The 19,796-nt window shown below is 46.9% G+C and overlaps 1 protein-coding gene across 2 annotated transcripts in view; it reads right to left on the bottom strand.

Annotated features, from left to right (window-relative positions):
• Nucleotides 1-19,796, bottom strand: part of LOC138292311 (glycoprotein-N-acetylgalactosamine 3-beta-galactosyltransferase 1-A-like) — a 148,209-nt gene that overhangs the window by 44,751 nt on the left and 83,662 nt on the right. For both annotated transcript variants that reach the window (XM_069230852.1, XM_069230853.1), the window contains exon 3: nt 665-1,329. In XM_069230852.1, coding sequence (XP_069086953.1) covers nt 665-1,329 — 665 coding nt within the window. The remainder of the gene's footprint in view (nt 1-664; nt 1,330-19,796) is intronic.

Genomic DNA, 19,796 nt, shown 5'->3' with positions numbered 1-19,796 from the left:
GACTTCGTACATAATATAATAGGGAATTATAGGCAAGTTAAAAATACAACCTAAAAATAAGGCAATTCAATCGTTTAAAGTGGGAGCACAGACACCATACTCCTGGTTAGGAGGGGTAAAGTGCAGAAAGAGTTCTAAAGCCAGCAAAAATATAGGGCCCAGCAAAAGGAGAAAAATCTGGGTTTACCACACAGAAATAGCAGCTTTACTACATTCATGTACAAAGCAGAGTGAACTTGTAGTGTCTTGGGGATGAGAAGGGCTTTTTAGGGCACTCTTTCACCTTCAGTCAGGGCAGGTTTAAAAAGAATAGGGCTGCAAGTGTGAAAGTTGAACAGTCGGAAATGGATCTGCCAGCTGAGTTTTATGTTACATTTTGATACAGAACAGTCACCTCTGGCAAGATAATTTTCTTAGAGACTACTGAAACTTAAGATCTTTTGGATGCCTTTTCACAGCACAGATTCTCACCATGAAACGAAAAGACGCAAAGTATATGCAAAATAGTTTATGCTCTACATAAAAAAAAAATCATCATCCACACATTTTGCTGATAATTGGACTCATTTTTTATGAAAAAGTATACAATGATGTAAAATGAATATCCAGGCACAACACACACTCTTCAGCCACAGCACTGATTCAAAGACACTTCTGCACCTACCTCCACAATTGGATAGTAGCAGTACTTCCAATACCAGAAGTCTTTGGAAAAATGGCCGATGATGTGGGATTCTGGCACGAATGGGTGAAATGTTTCCCTCCCTTCAGTGTCCCTGGAGTCCCCTGCTAGTACACCCATCTTCTCCATGCACTGTCCCAGTGCCAAATCTTCAACTGAAGTGGTGTGGCTGCAAACCTTTGTGCTAAAACCATTCACAAAACGCTTGAGGGCCTCCTTACTAAGAACATAGCCAGCACCACCACTCATGTAGCCTTGTTTAGCGTAGGGCTTGAAGCGTTTGCCAAAGTATATGGGCTGATCAGGGGTATAGTTGGCAAGTAGGAAGCGCAAGTTATCAACAATCACATAGGTATCGTCATCGGCCTTGAGAAACCAGTCTGCCTCATCGAGGTGGTTGTCATGTGCATACTGGAAAGCCTTGATAGTTTTCCAGTAGAGTTGGTCTCGGCCTTCCTTGGTCTCCAGGCCTATGGTGGGAAACTTGTCATCCGTCTCTGAGCTCATGAAGAGCACGATATTGCAGTGCCGAGTCCAAGTTGCCTTCAGATGCTTGGCTTTAGTTTCCAGGTTATTTGGGCCCGTCATGATCCAACAGAGGATCCGCACCTTACTGTAGAGTTCATCACTAATATGGCTGTCTTCTCCTGAAAGTTTCAACACAGATTGATTATGTAGGATAAATAATTATTTCTGCATCTTTTTTTACACCCCCCACCTCACCTTTTTCACTTGTGTTTTATTGCTTAATAAACAAAAAGGAAAATAAAGGAACATGCAAGGAAAACAAGGATCAATATCAATTCACTGTGGTTAACAAAAATGTGCCTTGAGGTATAGTGGCCTTATCAAGGAGTCAGGAAAAACAATTTATCAGCAAAGAATCTGTGCTGAAAAGATACTCAATGGTATCACACCTGGGTAAGGAGTGCACAAAGAGCATTGGTCTGAATTAATTTCCTATCATAATGACATTAATTACCTGTAACAATAACAATACTTCTCCAGTGTGGGTTTCATCTGTGGAGTTACCTGCTTACTATAAGGGTCCTATGCATCTCTGCAACACTTTGGCATACTATACCGAGCCCCATGTTCGTCATATTACTTTCCTCAATTCTGTGTTGAGCTCAATGACACAGACAGACTCAAAATGCCTGCCACATGTAGCTATAGTTCGCTTTTTTGTAAACTTTTCAGAAGGGCTGAACACCTCATTCACATGATAATACAACAAGCTGGTACTAAAGCTGGGAAGCCCTTGTTATAGGTGAACAATTTATTCACCTGCAGCATTGAACCTTCACTTGAGTCAAGGTATTTTATATTGATTTGTATATCTCATAAATCAACCAAGAGGGTTTCCAGGTCTTGGGGAGGTGTGTAGCAGGTGCTCCCCGAGGTGCTTATATGAAGAGGCAGGTCTGCTTCATGCGGAAATCTGAATAACAAACCTGTTGGAAGATTCCTCACTTACTGCCCAGTTCCCTTAAAACACATTTCGAGGACTTTAACTGACAGCCAGTCCACATTCGTCTCCTCCATTTACATGCAGCAGCTATTCATAAAACCGGTGTTGAAATTATTCATTGGATGCCCCTTTCAATAGGCTCTCTAGAATGGCAAGCGTGGTGCTGCATAAAACACTCTAAGAAGACAAGCATGGTGCAGTACAAAATGTTTTATGCAGCACCATGCATGCTGTCTTGGAGAGTTTAATGAAAGGGACATCTAATGAATAAGGTCTAAACAGGTTTTATAAAGCTACCAGACATCAAAAAAGGACATCCTGTCACCCGTGTTGTCGGTGAGAATTGATGATGTGAGAGTGGGTTAGAGGACAGGCTTTTTTCTTTTCACTGGATGGCCGGCAACGTATCCAAGCACAATGTAGAAGCGTAGAGAATGTTCTTTAACATCAAATGAACATCCCACGTTAAAATATGTTTACTGTAGGAATATCCAAAAAAATGGGTGGAACAACTTTCCTGTTCCACCACAATTAAATAAATAGTCTGGATCTCATATTTCAATTTTCTGTTTTTACAATTGATAAAGCTTTATCTACTGTTTATATGAAAATTAATTAATAAAGCTTTCAAATATAAAAAAATGATCTGGATGGAATTTGGTGGTGCCGGCCTCGCACTATATACTTGTTGGTTCATCAGGTGGCGGCAAGCTACTATGAAAGGTTACTTGTTACAATAAAAGTGGTGATGTTGCAATCAGGCTCTGCCACAGCTGTTCTGCTGGTCTCTACTTCATGGGCTCTTCCACTGTCTTTGTACAATCCAGATATAGACAGACAAGGTGAATACATTTCTGATGTGTTTCCTTGTTCTTCTCAGAAACATGCCAAAACAAAGATGCTCTTTACTCTGCCCTATTTCGAAGTGGCACTTTTCAACAGACATTTTAATGCCTTACCAATAGATTTTATTTCTTTAGTTTTCCCGTTTTCTTTTTTTTAGACGTTCAATGTAACTTTCCATTAGCAAACAAAAGACAGATCATTGTGACTTATTAGGAGGATAGCAACACTGTAAATTCATTGATACTTATGTGTAACTTTCACCTCAAGCACGGATAGCTCTACCTGAATCACAAGGTTGTTGGAACTTCCCTCCTTCCTCAGACATATATCTGGGACGGTCTGAAAAACTTTCATGTGTAGCTTATCCCCGTTGTTATGGGACCCACCATTTTGAGGGCCGTAAAGTATTCGGAACCTCACACCTATCAAGCCATTCGCAATATAGTACTGACAACACCTGCCACCAGTTTTCTGCCTCCTCCTTCTGCGCTCTAGGTGAACTGAAGTGTTGAAACACTGCAGCTCATATTAACGTGGGAGGTGCTCGCTGTAGGACTGTATGCTGGTCCTCTCCAACTACCACTAAGACCTTCTCCAGGGGTCCCAACTCTTAATGCAAGGATATCTGATAACTTATTTTGTCACTTGGGCCCTTGCAAACCCAGATGGAAAAAGCCACACCTTACAATTGTCTGCAGCCTATCTGGAAATCAAGAGAACATATGAGGTGATACTCATGCAAGAAGGAGGGATGGCAAAACATTTTCAGGTCTGTACTTGAGGTACCAGATGGAAATAAGGTCTATGGAATGCATACAATCTGTATAGTAACGCACATAGGGTGATGTTCTAGTTACTCTTTTAATGACATTTTTTATATTGTTTTATACAACGTGAATTGTTTCGGTACCTAATAACTGGTATTAATTAACCTAGATTAGATAACGATGAAGTGAAACAATGCAAGGATTCAGATATACCCCTTGCGTGGAATATGGCGATGTTTGCAGCGCGTGCATAACCCGATGACTCATTTTACTAGCATCGCAACTTGTGATGTGCAGGTTGCAGAAGGTGGTCTGCAACAAAATCACTGACAATGGGAAATGTCGAGTATACTTGTTACATTAGTCCTTTGCTGCCGGGACAGAAACCCTAAGAGTTATTTACAATATTTCGGACAAGTGATCTGCTAATGAAGCACAGATCACTGCATAGGAGCATTACCCATCTGAGCTCTCTTATTCCCAGTACGCCCGAGACTTGCTAGATACTTGTAAATCTCTTCATGAAGCGTCTCTAGCTCATACATGATCCTAAAATGTGGTCTGTTTGTCACTAATGAAGTAAGGCAGGTGGGCTTTTTTGTTAGATAGTTATGGGCTGGATCAAAACATTTTGCACTCAGCGCTATTACAAGTCAGTGATGGTGAATTGTGTTGCGCAAACGCCCTTTACCACCTGATCAGGAAAGCGGGTTTGAGTTAGTGGTATTGTGAAAGAAGAGCTTTTATCCATGTTTAAGGAGGTCGTTGGACCTGGCTTTTTGACAGGGACATCCCCAAACTTTTTGCCTCCTTCCTCCTATTTTTTCTGACCTGTTGTTGTTGGCTTTTGACCTCTGGGCACTTTACCACTGCTAACCAGTGCTAAAGTGCATATGCTCTCTGTGTAAATTGTACTACTGATTGGTTTATCCATGATTGACTATTTAATTTACTTGTAAGTCCCTGGTAGAGTGCACTACATGTGCCTAGGGCAGGTAGGTTAAATGCTACTAGTGGGCCGGCAGCACTGGTTGTGCCACCCACCTCAGTAGCCCCTTAACCTTGTCTCAGGCCTGCCATTGCAAGGCCTGTGTGTGCAGTTTCACTGCCACTTCGACTTGGCATTTAAAGGTACTTGCCAAGCCTAGAACTCCCCTTTTTCTATACATAAGTCACCCCTAATGTGTGCCCTAGGTAACCCCTAGAGCAGGGTGCTGTGTGGGTAAAAGGCAGGACATGTACTTGTGTCGTTATATGTCCTGGTAGTGTAAAACTCCTAAATTCGTTTTTACACTACTGTGAGGCCTGCTCCCTTCATAGGCTAACATTGGGGCTGCTCTCATACATTGTTGAAGTGGCAGCTGCTGATCTGAAAGGAGCAGGAAGGTCATATTTAGTATGGCCAGAATGGTAATACAAAGTCCTGCTGACTGGTGAAGTCGGATTTAATATTACTATTCTAGAAATGCCACTTTTAGAAAGTGAGCATTTCTTTGCACTAAAACCTTGTTGTGCCCTTCAATCCACGTCTGGCTAGGTTTAGTTGACAGCTCCTTGTGCATTCACTCAGACACACCCCAAACACAGGGTACTCAGCCTCACTTGCATACATCTGCATTTTGAATGGGTCTTCCTGGGCTGGGAGGGTGGAGGGCCTGCCCTCACACAAAGGACTGCCACACCCCCTACTGGGACTCTGGCAGACAGGATTGAACTGAAAGGGGGCTTGGTGCATTTCTTAGACACTCTTTGAAGTCACCCCCACTTCAAAGGCACAACTTAGTATAAAACAGGGCCTCTGCCCTACCTCATCAGACACTTGCTGGAGAAGAAACCTGAACCAGAAACTACATCCTGCCAAGAAGAACTGCCTGGCTGCTCAAAGGACTCACCTGTCTGCTTTTCTACAAAGGACTGCTGCCTTGCTGTGGGCCTGCTGCCTTGCTGAACTCTTGTCTGGCTGTAAAAGTGCTCTCCAAGGGCTTGGATAGAGCTTGCCTCCTGTTCCCTGAAGTCTCAGGACCAAAAAGACTTCTCTCTTCCTCTTGGACACTCCGTGCGCCGAACTTTTCGACGCACAGCTTGTTCCGCGGCAAGAAAAACGCAGCACACCGACGCTGATCGACGCGACGTCTTCGGGACGACCGAAACTTTGACACACGGCCTCGCAAGGACAACGCCGCCCGACTTCCCGGGAGAAATCGACGCGACGCCTGCTGTGAGATCGAAACTTCGACGCGCAGCCCCGCAGAATGACGCGCAGCCGGAAAACAAGCAGGAAAATCCACGCACAGACCCGGGACATCTGGTACTCCCCGCAAACCACAGTAAGAGACTGTCTGCGCGCCAGAAAACGACGCATGACTCCCCGCGTGGAAAATAACGACGCAAGTCCGTGTGTGCTGAGGAGAAATCGACGCACACACCAGTTTTCCACGCACCTCTTCTCCTGTGGCCCTCTGAGGAGATTTTCCACCAGAAACCAGGTACTTTGTGTTTGAAAGAGACTTTGTTTACTTTCTAAAGACTTAAGACACTTTGTATCACTTTTCAGTGATATCTTGTCAAATTCGTATTGCAACTTTGATCGTTTTGACCTGAAGATACCCAGATAAATATTATATATTTTTCTAAACACTGTGTGGTGTATTTTTGTGGTGTTATGCTATGGTGTTGTATGATTTATTGCACAAATGCTTTACACATTGCCTTCTAAGTTAAGCCTGACTGCTCGTGCCAAGCTACCGGAGGGTGAGCACGGGCTGATTTTGGATTGTGTGTGACTTACCCTGACTAGAGTGAGGGTTCTTGTTTGGACAGAGGGCAACCTGACTGCCAACCAAAAACCCCATTTCTAACAGAGGTGGACTGTCGAAATGAGTTAAACAACACAATCTCACTAAAATTCAGTCACATTACAAAGACCCAACATACTACTATAGTAATACAACAGCACAGTGCAAAAGCAATAACAATAACTTACCAACATAATTAAAATACTGTATCACTAGGCTAGAAATATGGCACACCACACCCAAATCATAACATAACAGCAAAATAATATAACACAATTATATAACACAATAATATACCAAAAAAACACACTACAACAAAACATTACAACAACGTAACAAAACCTTAACGTAACACACACAACAAGGAAAGGCAACAACACAGCAAGAAAACATACAACAAACACAAAACACACAAACATAACAAACCAACACAGCAGAACAACAAATCAACATGATACAGAGACTGCACTCAAAACTGGCTGCAAAACACACAAGAACACATTATGCAAACAAAACACACTTACACTACACACAGCAGTCCATAATATACTAGCATCTCAACAAAACTTAAGAATACACCAAAAGAACACAACACCACAACTGTGTTGCTTTATAATATTGAGGCACATTGCATTGGTGTGTTGGTTAGTTTGTTGTATTGTGTTATTGTGCTGCTGTACGTGCTGTGTTGTTACGAGGTTGGCTTGAGTTGTATTTTGTTGTTGTGTTTTGTGTTTGTGCTGCAGATTGTAAACATGCGCACATTTGGCACTAGATTACGCCGCCATGGCCACTGTAAAAAAAAAAAAAAAAAAAAAAAAAAGAAGAGGAGCGACAAGTCTGATGTGACGGTACACAAGATCAGAAATCCTCGGAAAGACTGTTACAAGCGCCATCACCTTACCAATGTCCTATGAAACATTCACAGCTCGTACTCCCACGAACGGCGCAAGGTATAAAAGAATTACTCAATGCGAGAATTGTTTGAGGTACGCTGAAGAGTCATCGACGTCGGTCTACAATAAAGTACTTGGAAAAAGAAACAAGCATTGGCAAAGCAAATAGGTCTTGCCTATGCCGGTTCAGTTCTCTTGCATTATGACCCAGGACATCCTGGCTATCACATGACTGGTCTTCTGCACAGTGCAATGCTTTCTGGTTCTGGAATATTTTTAACCTGCATAAATTATGAAACGAAATAAGGAATCAAAACCTACCACAAAAAGATGTGGTGATGGTGCAGATAATGTTTCACTTAGACATCTACACATTACTCAGTGACTACTAAAATGCTCAATATATTGGATTTAGCCTTCCTCTTCTGAAACAGTGAGCATTATCGTAGATTCTAGCTAGACGTCCAAGTAAGGCATTATACGCAGTTTCTTTTTGTAGTTATTTTTTAATTCTCTTAGAGGATATACAGCGAATGTACCTCATATTCCATTGTTGCGATATACATATACGAAATAAGGAAACTTTCAAGCAGACTCTTGAAATTTTGAGGATCCAGTCATCTTCTAAAAACAAGCACCGGCAAAGCCAATAGGATTCACCTACATGAGAGCTACTGGCTTTGCCAGTGATTTTCAGTCATGTTGTACAGCAGCATGGTGTAGAGTGGAGCAGACTAAAGTGGCATAAAGTGTAGTGGCACAGTGCAGAGCAGAATAGAACAGTAGAGCAAAGTTGAATGGCATGGTGTAGAGTAGAATGGCAAAGAGTGGCACAGAGTGCAGTAGAGTGGTATAGAGTGGAGTGGATTAGAGGAGAGTGGCATTATGAAGAGTAGAGTAGGGTAGATTGGCGTAGTGTGGCACTGTATGGAGTGGGCCACTGTAGCTCAGTGTTGTAGAGGGGCGTGGAGTGGTATAGAGGAGCGAACAGTGGAGTGGCATAAAGTAGAGCAGAGTGGAGTGGACTGGTACAGAGTGCAGTGGAGTAGAGAGCAGTGACAGAGCAGAGTGGTGAAGAGTAGAGGAGAATGGTGTAAAGTGTTGTTGGCATAAGGTAGAGTGGTGTAGAATAGAGTGGTGTAGGCTGCAGTGGCACAGAGTGTCGCAAAGTAGAGTTGAGTGCAGGGGCGGCTCCTTCGCAATGGCAGAGGGGCATCGCCCCCCTGGGCTATAAAACAATAGCTTATTATCATTTTATTTGTCATCTGCTGGCTCAGCCAGCAGTGCAGGGAGGGGCGGGGCCGGGCCACGGGAGGTTGGATGGGGGGAGGAGGGGAGAGTGCTCCTAACTGCAAATGTGTGTTTGGCCGGCCATCTTAGGCCACCTAAACACACATGCGCACTTAGGTTTCTCCAACTCAGCTGTGTACACAGCCGGGCTGGAGAAACTGCACAAATCCCAGGGTTGTGTGTGAGCCTCAGTCCAAATCGCTCTGACCAATCCTGACGCTGCTTTCATGCTTGGTTTAACATGAAAGCAGCGCCAGGATTGCTGGGGAGCCTGTGCTGGTGTCCCAGTGAATGCTGGGACACCACAAGAAGAGGAGTGACAAGCGAGGTGGCAGGAGTCAGTGGGAAAGGTAAGTGGTTTTTTTTTTTCCATTGTTTCCCCCGTCCCCGTGGTCAACTCCCTCCCTCCCCCCCACCACCATTGGCATTTGCGGTAACCGCCGCTGGTAGAGTGGCAGAGAGCAGAGTGGTGCAAGAAAAGTTCAATGGCGTAGAGTGCTACAGAGAAGAGGGGCATAGAGTACAGTGGCACAGAGTGCTGGAGAGCAGGGTGGTGCAGAGTAGCGCTGAAGGGTGTAGAGTGCACTGGCAAAGAGTGCTGTGGTGTAGAGTGGTGCCGAGTAGGGTTCAGTGGCACACAGTGTAGTGATGTAGAGTGCAGTGGTGTAGATTATAGTGCTGTAGAGTGCAGTGGCATAGAGTGCTTTGGTGTGGAGTACAGTGGTGTGGAGTACAGTGGTGTGGAGTAGAGTGGTGCAGAGGAGAGTGCTGTGGCATAGAGTAATGCAGAGTAGACTACAGTAGCCTAAAATGCAGTGGCATAGAGTAGAGTGGTACAGAGTGAAGTGCACAGAGTTCAGTGGTGTACAGTGGTGCAGAGCAGGGTGCAGTATAGTAGAGTGCAGTGGCATAGAGTGGTGTAGAATGCAATGGTGTGGAGTTGAGTGCTGCAGAATAAAGTGCAGTTGCATAGAGTGCAGTGGTATAGAGCAGAGTGGTGTAGAATGGTGCAGAGTAGAGTGAGTGCAGTGGTGCAGATTCGAGTGGTATAGAGTGCAGTGACAGAGTGGTGCAGAGCAGATGGCATTATGAGAAGTGGACTGGGGTGGAGTGGCGTAGCAGGCTACTGTGTGGAGTGCAGTGGTATAGAGTAGAGTGTCGTAGAGTTGCATACAGTGCAGTGGAGTGATGCAGAATGGAGCACAGTGGAGTAGCATAGAGTAGATTGCTGTAGATTGGACTAGCATAGTGCGCAATGGGGTAAAGTGGCTCACAGTGGAGTGGACTGCAACAGAGTAGATTGGAGTAGAGTGGACTGGCGTAGAGTGCAGTAGTGTAGAGTAGAATGGGGTGGAGGAGAGTGGAAAAGTGCTGCGGTATAGAGTGCAGTGGCGTAGACTAGAGTGGTGCAGAGGAGAGTGGCATAAAGTGCAGTGGTGTAAAGTGTAGTGGCATAGAGTACAGTAGTATGAAAGTGGCAGTAGAATGCAGTAGCATAGAGTGGTGCAGAGTAGAGTGGTGTTCAGAAGAGTGCTGAAGAGTAATGTGAAGTAGCATAGACTGCAGTGGTGTAGAGAGCAGTGGTGCAGAGCAGAACTGAGTAGCATAGAGGGTAGCGGTGTAGTGAAGACTGCTGTAGTGTGCAGTGGCATAGTGTATAGTGGAGCAGAGTAGAGTAATGCAGATTAGAGTACAGTGGCATAGAGTGGCGCAGAATAGAGTGGCATAGGAAGCAATGGCGTAGAGCACTGCAGAGTAGAATGCAGTGACTGACATGGCAGAGAGTACAGCAGTGCAGAGTGAAGTGGTGCAGAGTACAGTGACGTATAGTGCAGTGGCATAGATTAGTGCAGAGTAGATTAAAGTGGAGCAGAGTGCAGTTGTGCAGACTAAAGTGGTTCAGAGTAGAGTCGCATAGAGGACAGTGGCATAGAGTGGTGCAGAGTAGAGTGCAGTGGCACAGAAGAGTTGTGTAGAGTGGCATGGAGTGCAGTGGCATAGAGTAGAGTCATGCAGGGTAGAATGCAGTGGTGTAGAGTGGTGCAGAGAGTGACTTCTAGTGCAGTGATGAACAAGTTACTCACCTTCGGTAACACATTATCTGGTAGATGCATATTTTAGTTGCAGATTCCTTACATTAGAATTTCCCCCAGGCGTCAGTCTGGATCTGGAGATTTTCTCGAGCAGTACCCCTGCGCACCAATAGGTGGAGCCGATTGGCTCAGTGCCCATTGCTGGCATCTTGCACGCTGGATATGATGCCATGGGACCTATATAGGTGCCACCACGGCACGCTGACATCAGTTTCTTTTCATGACTTTACACACCAGAAGCACAGCGCCATGAAGAACACGGACCACTGGTGCATCAGAATTAGGGCCCTGAAAGGGAAGTCCCTGTCCCTAGAAATCAGTTCGCAGAGCAGGGAGGATGGGGTGGTCGGTAACAAATATGCAATTAGACTATGGCCCTCATTCTGACCTTGGCGGGCGGCGGAGGCCGCCCGCCAAAGTCCCGCCGTCAGATTACTGTTCCGCGGTCGAAAGACCGCAGCAGTAATTCTGACTTTCCCGCTGGGCTGGCGGGCGGTCGCCTTCAGACCGCCCGCCAGCCCAGCGGGAAAGAGGCTTCCACGATGAAGCCGGCTCGGAATCGAGCCGGCGGAGTGGAAGCTGTGCGACGGGTGCAGTTGCACCCGTCGCGTATTTCACTGTCTGCACAGCAGACAGTGAAATACATGTAGGGGCCCTCTTACGGGGGCCCCTGCAATGCCCATGCCAGTGGCATGGGCACTGCAGGGGCCCCGCGACCCCCCCTACCGCCATCCGGATCCCGGCGGTCCGACCGCCGGGATCTGGATGGCGGTAGGGGGGGGTCGGAATCCCCGCGGCGGTGCAGCAAGCTGCGCCGCCGTGGAGGATTCAATGGGGCGGCGGTACACTGGCGGGACCCCGCCAGTGGTGCCGGTCCGACCGCGGCTTTACCGCCGCGGTCGGAATCCCCATTGGAGCACCGCCGGCCTGTCGGCGGTGCTCCCGCGGTCCTCCGCCCTGGCGGTCAAAGACCGCCAGGGTCAGAATGACCACCTATGTCTCTGCAGATAATGCATTACTAAAGGTAAGTAACTTGCTCATCTGACAGAGACCTAAGGTAAGAAATCTGCAACTAGAGAAGATACCCAAGCAATACCATTCCCGGAGGTGGGTCTGCGAACCAAGATCATACTAGGAAGTCCTGCAGGACCGAACAAGCAAAATACCCATCCCTTCGGACCGGACTGTCCAGGCAGTACTGTTGGGTGAATGTGTGCAGTGACACCCACACTGCTGCCTGACAGATGTTCAGGACTGGAACTCCGCCTGCTAACGCATTGGTTGCAGCTGGTGCTCTGGTCGAATCAGCATGCAAACCCTACGGGGGTTGTTTCTTAGCCAAAGCGTAGCACATTTTAATGCGGAGAATGACACATCTGAAGATGGTCCTCTTCTGCACTGCCTGATCTTTCTGCGCACTATCATAATCCACAAAGAGTTGATCATCCACCCAGAACTCTTCGGTATGATCAAGGTAGAACGCCAACGCTCTGTCTGGGTACAGGCGGTGGAGTCTCACCTCTTCCTTAGAAGGATGTGGCAGCACCTATAAAGGTAGGCAAAGGGATCGACTGGCCTACGTGAAAAGGCGTGGCCACTTTTGATAAAAAGGAAGCCCTGGTACGAAGCTCCTTCTTGTCAGGATAGATGGAAAGGAAAGGTGGCTTCGATAATAGGGCCTGCACCTCACTCATCCTAGGGGCAGAAATGGTGGCCACAAGGAAGGCTGTTTTTAAACCCAGCAGCCTGAGCGGACAGTTATGAAGTGGCTCAAAACAAGCACATGTTAGAAACATAAGCACCAGATTCAAATCCCACTGGGGCATTATGAATGGTGAAGGAGGAAACATATGGGTAAGACCCTTCAGGAATCTACTAACAATAGGAAATTTCAACAGGAAAGGTTGGTAAGGTATTTGCAGGAAAGCAGATATAGCAGATAAATAACCCTTAAGGGTGCCCACCGCAGAGCCTTGCTGAACTAAGGAAAGTATAAACAGAAGAACCTCAGATAAGGGGCAGAGAGGGGATCAACAGACTTATCTGTGCACCATGCCACAAATTTGTTCCATCGACAGGCGTATAATTTGGTGGAGGGACAACAGATTGCCAAGATAATGTTACAGACTTTGGGTGGAAGGTCAAAAGCTGTCAACTGCCACCGCTCAATCCACACGCAAGAAGGCAGAGAACGGACAGGTTCGGGTGGAGAACTGTCCCCTGCTGCTGCAACAGAAGATCCTCCCAAAGGGTCAGTCCAATCGGAGGATTGATGGCCATGCTCAGTAGCTCGGGGTACTAGACTCTCCGTGCCCAGTCCGGAGCCATAAGGAATACTTGGGCCCGGTCGTTCTTGATCTTCTTGAGAACTCTGGGCAGAAGTGGTATGGGCAGAGTCTGGAGCTATAAGGAATACTTGGGCCCGGTCGTTCTTGATCTTCTTGAGAACTTTGGGCAGAAGTGGTATGGGCAGAAAGACATATAAGAGGCCTGAGTTTCACTCGATTTGAAGTGTTGCGGAGCGAGTGCCTTGGAAACTCCACCGTGTAAAACAGATGACAGTGCCCGTTCTTGATCTGTTGAAGAGGCCTTGAGCCACCCCGGATGGAGTCTCCATTTGTGATCGACCAGGCATTGATGGATGAGTTTGTCTGCTCTGGCATTCAGAGAGCCCGTCAGATGTTGAACCACAGGGGAAATGCCCTGATGATCTAGCCATGCCCAGAGGCACAGAGCCTCCTGACAAATGGTCCACGACCCCACCATGCCCTCCTTGTTGCAGTACCACATGGCGGTGGTGTCGTCAGTGAAAACTTGCACCACTTTCCTTTTGAGAGAGTGAAGGAATGCTTTCAATGCTAGACTCATCGCCCTGAGCTCCAGAATATTGATGGGAGTGAAGCATAAGTCACTACTGTCAGAGATTCCCATAATGCTGCGCCCACTGGAATGTCAGGCCCCACTGCACAGCCCGCATATGCCATATGGCATGTGTCACCAGCAGGATGCAAGAGGCCATGAGCCCCAGCAGACTCAGTCATTCTCACCGAATTCCAGGATTGAGGCTGAAACATCGGTGTCACAGCCTGAATATCCTGGACTCGCTGCTCAGGAAGCTAGGCCCAAAACTGCACTGGGTCCAGCACAGCTCCGATGAATGAGAGCATCTGAGAGGGAGTCAGGTGTGACTTAGGCACATTTATAGTGAACCCCAGTGAATGCAGGAGGGATGCCATAGTCTGGGGTGACAGTCCACAGTCGGGGGCGAGCCTGCATTCAACAGCCAGTCATTGAGGTAGGGGAAGACTGAAACCCCTAACCTGCGCAGATGAGCTGCGACCACCACCATCACTTTGGTGAACACACGAGGGGCGCGGGTAAGGCCAAAGTGGAGCACAGTAAACTGAAAATGCTCAGGGCCTACTGTGAACCGCAAGCAATGTCCATGGGCAGGAAGAAGGGGAAAATGGAAATATGCGTCCTGCAAGTCAAATGCTACCATCCAGTCTCCAAGGTCCAGAGCAGATAGTACCTGAGCCAGAGTGAAAATTCTGAACTTCTTCTTGAGGAAGAGATTGAGGGACAGGAGGTCTAGGATAGGGTGGAGGCCCTTGTCCTTTTTGGGCACCAGAAAGTAGCAAGAATAATTAAAAAAAAAAAAACACAACCTACTTCTGGCACAGAGACCCTCTCTATGCTCCCTTGGCCAAGATAGCCGAAACCTCCTCTCGGAGAAGTGCCAAGTAGTCCTCCGATCATGGGATGGTGGCATGGATGGAGGGGTAGTCTTGAAGGGGAGGGAGTAGCCCCTTCGAACTATTTTCAAACCTCACCTGTCTGGCGTGATGGACCACCAGAGGAGCAGGTGATGTTGAATCCTGCCTCCTGGTTCCTGATGGGGAAGCGTCAGACTTGGAAGGTTTGGAGGCTGCATCTGGAGGTGCTTTAGGCAGGGCAGGCCACTGGCCCTCTGATCCATGATGACTTCGGATCCTATGTCCCCAGCCAATCACAGGCTGGGCAGCATGCACGGCACGGTGGCTTGAGGGAAAGGGATATGTTTGGGCACCAATTCCGTAGCCACGAAAGAGGCAAAAAGCAGACAGAGGGGGGCGAGGGGTAGCCCGAGACTCCTTAAAGCGCTTGAGCGTAGAGTCTGCTTGGTTTCCGAAGAGATGAGTGCCATCAAAGGGCATGTCCATAAGCGTGGACTGGACATCCCCCAAAAAGCCAGATGTCCTCAACCAAGTGAGGCGCCTCAAGGCCACTGTCGATGCAACCGATCTACCTAGTGAGTTGGTCGTATCCAGTCAACATCGTATTGTGAACTTTACTGCGTCCCTCCCAAAAGCAACAGCTTGGGAGAGAATGGCTCGGGCCTCCCTATGCACCTGTGGCAGCACCTGCGCAACCATGTCCCATAAAGTATGACTGTAACAGACTAAAAGGCATGCAGTGATCACGGACCGCAATGCCAGGCTGGAGAAAGAAAATACCCTCTTCCCAAGCTGATCCAGTATCTTAGATTCTTTCATCCGGGGGTGTGGAAGGGACTGTTCCTGGGGATGTGGAGGCTTGGATAACCAAGCTCTCAGGGGTCGGGTGTGGCATAAGGAACACTGGGTCATTGGGAGCTGGTCTATAGCAGGGGGCGATTGTCCTGTTGACAGGAGCCCCAGTGCTGGCTTTGAACTAAATCCACAGCAGGACATCAGTGAGGGCCTCATTACAGGGAGTGCAGAATTATTAGGCAAATGAGTATTTTGACCACATCATCCTCTTTATGCATGTTGTCTTACTCCAAGCTGTATAGGCTCGAAAGCCTACTACCAATTAAGCATATTAGGTGATGTGCATCTCTGTAATGAGAAGGGGTGTGGTCTAATGACATCAACACCCTATATCAGGTGTGCATAATTATTAGGCAACTTCCTTTCCTTTGGCAAAATGGGTCAAAAGAAGGACTTGACAGGCTCCGAAAAGTCAAAAATAGTGAGATATCTTGCAGAGGGATGCAGCACTCTTAAAATTGCAAAGCTTCTGAAGCGTGATCATCGAACAATCAAGCGTTTCATTTAAAATAGTCAACAGGGTCGCAAGAAGCGTGTGGAAAAACCAAGGCGCAAAATAACTGCCCATGAACTGAGAAAAGTCAAGCGTGCAGCTGCCACGATGCCACTTGCCACCAGTTTGGCCATATTTCAGAGCTGCAACATCACTGGAGTGCCCAAAAGCACAAGGTGTGCAATACTCAGAGACATGGCCAAGGTAAGAAAGGCTGAAAGACGACCACCACTGAACAAGACACACAAGCTGAAACGTCAAGACTGGGCCAATAAATATCTCAAGACTGATTTTTCTAAGGTTTTATGGACTGATGAAATGAGAGTGAGTCTTGATGGGCCAGATGGATGGGCCCGTGGCTGGATTGGTAAAGGGCAGAGAGCTCCAGTCCGACTCAGACGCCAGCAAGGTGGAGGTGGAGTACTGGTTTGGGCTGGTATCATCAAAGATGAGCTTGTGGGGCCTTTTCGGGTTGAGGATGGAGTCAAGCTCAACTCCCAGTCCTACTGCCAGTTCCTGGAAGACACCTTCTTCAAGCAGTGGTACAGGAAGAAGTCTGCATCCTTCAAGAAAAACATGATTTTCATGCAGGACAATGCTCCATCACACGCGTCCAAGTACTCCACAGCGTGGCTGGCAAGAAAGGGTATAAAAGAAGGAAATCTAATGACATGGCCTCCTTGTTCACCTGATCTGAACCCCATTGAGAACCTGTGGTCCATCATCAAATGTGAGATTTACAAGGAGGGAAAACAGTACACCTCTCTGAACAGTGTCTGGGAGGCTGTGGTTGCTGCTGCACGCAATGTTGATGGTGAACAGATCAAAACACTGACAGAATCCATGGATGGCAGGCTTTTGAGTGTCCTTGCAAAGAAAGGTGGCTATATTGGTCACTGATTTGTTTTTGTTTTGTTTTTGAATGTCAGAAATGTATATTTGTGAATGTTGAGATGTTATATTGGTTTCACTGGTAATAATAAATAATTGAAATGGGTATTTTTTGTTTTTTTGTTAAGTTGCCTAATAATTATGCACAGTAATAGTCACCTGCACACACAGATATCCCCCTAACATAGCTAAAACTAAAAACAAACTAAAAACTACTTCCAAAAATATTCAGCTTTGATATTAATGAGTTTTTTGGGTTCATTGAGAACATGGTTGTTGTTCAATAATAAAATTAATCCTCAAAAATACAACTTGCCTAATAATTCTGCACTCCCTGTAAAAGGCAAAAGAGGTTAAGAAGAAGAAGCCCTGGGTTGAAGCACCTCAGTCAGGATAGTAGTCCTGACTGACACCGAAGGCAGCTCAAGGCCCAGGACCTCGGCCGTTCTTCGCACCACCATGGAATAGGATGCTCCCTCCTTTGCAACCACCGCAGGGGGAAGAAAGCATGCCAGTGTCATGGGAAGTGTCTAGACCACTGGCTTCACCCAGGAGCGTACCCAAGTCCATAGGGTCTTCAAGCTGGTATTCTAAAGAGTCCAGCGACCCCTCCCAAACCTCACTGTACCCCAACCCATAAGAATAAGGGTCAGGATCCGACCTAGGGAGCAAGGCACCTCCCGAAGTCTTCTTCTGCAATGCATGACACCAGTCCAGCTTTGTGTTAGAGTCAGCAATGAGAATGGGGTCGACAGCGACCGTAGGCACAGGCTGTGTCAGGAGCGTCGATGTCAGAACCCTCGTCGGGGAAGGTTGGGATGGCACGAACAATGCCGGATTGGATCTGGGAATGGATCCCTGGATGCCCTCCAGAGCCTAGGCCAAAGCCACCGGGGCATGAAGGCGTTCCAGCGGAGTCGGACTACCCAAATATGAGGCACATGGCCTCGTAGAACTCATGAAGTTGGGCAAGAGTGGCTCCAGCTCCCGGAAACTCAGTGAGACATGCAGCCGACCCAGAAGCAGGCTCTGAGGACAAAGGCCTAGAGTGATGACACTCCTTTTCCAGCGTTGTGTCAGCTGAAAGACGGGGTGAATGAAGAACACTTGTTCTTCTTGTGCATACCGGATCGTCCTGAGGATTTCGAGTGAGATGAGAAAGAATGGGGACCCGGTTACTGTTCTCAGGACCTTCCTCTCGACTGAGCGCAGGAGCGATGTTGAGCAGTGCACCAGGCTGCATGTAGCCTTATGGACCCCTCCCTCAAACCTTTTCGGATGCATGGCCCGGGACTCGGAGCACAACTTCGGGTCATGGTCGTGCTTCAAACACCACAAACAGACGAGGTGCGGATCCATCACGGACACCATTCGATGACAGGAGTCACAGGGTTTCAACCCGGTCTTCCGTGACGACATCTTGACACCAGGAGTGTCAAAAAAAGCTTTGACAAAAGTCGAGAAGTCCAGTCAAAAAGTGATAGTAGGGGTAGCTCCTCTTCGGATATGCGCAAGGCTGGCGCGGACAGAAAAGAACTGACATCAGCACATCAGGTGGCACCTATATAGGTCCCGCAATGTCATATCCAGAGCGCTGGACAGCGACGACGGACGTGGAGCCGACTGACGGCACCAAACGGCACGCAGGGGTATTGCTCGAGAAAAATCTCCGGATCCAGACTGACACCTATGGGAAATTCTAAGGTAAGGAATCTATAACTAGAGGCCTCTATCAGATGTAGAGTGCAGCGGTGCAGAGTGAAGTGGGGTAGAGTGGCATGGAGAGCAGTGGCCTATAGTAAAGTGGTGCAAAGTAGAATGGAGTGGCATAGAGAGTAGGGGCATAGAGTGGTACAGATTGGAATTTTATGCATAGAGTACAGTGGCACAGACTGGTACAAGGGAAATTATAGTGTCACAGAGTGCAGTAGAATTGAGTGCAGTGGCACAGAGTGGTGCAAGGGAGAGTATAGTGGCATACAGAGTGCAGTAGCCTAGAGTGCAGTGGCGTAGAGTACAGTGGTGCAGAGAAGAGTGCAGTGGCATACAGTACAGTGGTGTAAAGTGGAGTAGAGTGCAGTAGCGTAAAGTGCAGTCTAGGGTGGGAGGTAAAATAAGCAACATGGAATGGGGTTGGGAGGGAGGGAACAGAAGCTACATGTGCAGGGATATGGGAGATGGACTGAAAACACAAGCACTTATATGGACTGCTTCAACACAAAAAATATTGCTCCAAAAATGGAAGCAGTGGATGGATACAATTACTTGGTCCATGTGCCAGGGGAAAGCCAAACACAAGAGGACATGACAACCGCATTCCGTGGCAAACTAGAATGAAGAAAATGAGAGTGGCACTGAAACTAAGAAATGGTAAGCTATGGGCGGGCTGTAAGCCCACTGTATGCAAACAGCAGTCTTGCAGAGACAGTGCATGCACTGCCTAGACGGAAAAAAAAAAACATAATACTCCTGTGAAGTTCTCAAAGCAGAAGCTGTTGGCCAAGCTACACTTCAATAGCTACATCTTCTTTCAAGCTTGTTTTCCTCTGAAATACAGTAAAACCTACAAATTATAATCCATCAGATGTTAATCCATGCCTGTATATTTGCATTACCCTTTCATCCATCTTCTGTATCTCAAAAACAAGATATCAGAATTCTAAATTTAGAACTGCTAATGAAATATCCAGAATGCGAGCTGATTACACCTGATCTCAAGTTACATCTTTGCTTTAGAGCAGGTAAGTGAACTTCAGTTTAGTTAAAGAATCAGCTGAGAAACCTCGAATTAAGTAAAGGGAGGTTGAAATGCAACACTTTAATAGAACAATATCTCAAACTATCTTTTTATTTGCACAACGAATTCGCACCAGTGCACTCCTATGGCGAAATTCAAAATAAAACATGTATCAGTGCTACTTTAAAATGGCACCACCAAAAAACAAACCCTAAATAAATAGAAATAGTCTTAAATAATAAAGCTCTTGGGAGGAAATAGCAC

Source organism: Pleurodeles waltl, chromosome 4_2, assembly GCF_031143425.1.
Source record: "Pleurodeles waltl isolate 20211129_DDA chromosome 4_2, aPleWal1.hap1.20221129, whole genome shotgun sequence".
Classification (NCBI taxonomy): Eukaryota; Metazoa; Chordata; class Amphibia; order Caudata; family Salamandridae; genus Pleurodeles; species Pleurodeles waltl.
The sequence above is the reverse complement of the archived record's forward strand: the minus strand, read 5'-3'. Positions and strand labels throughout refer to the sequence as shown.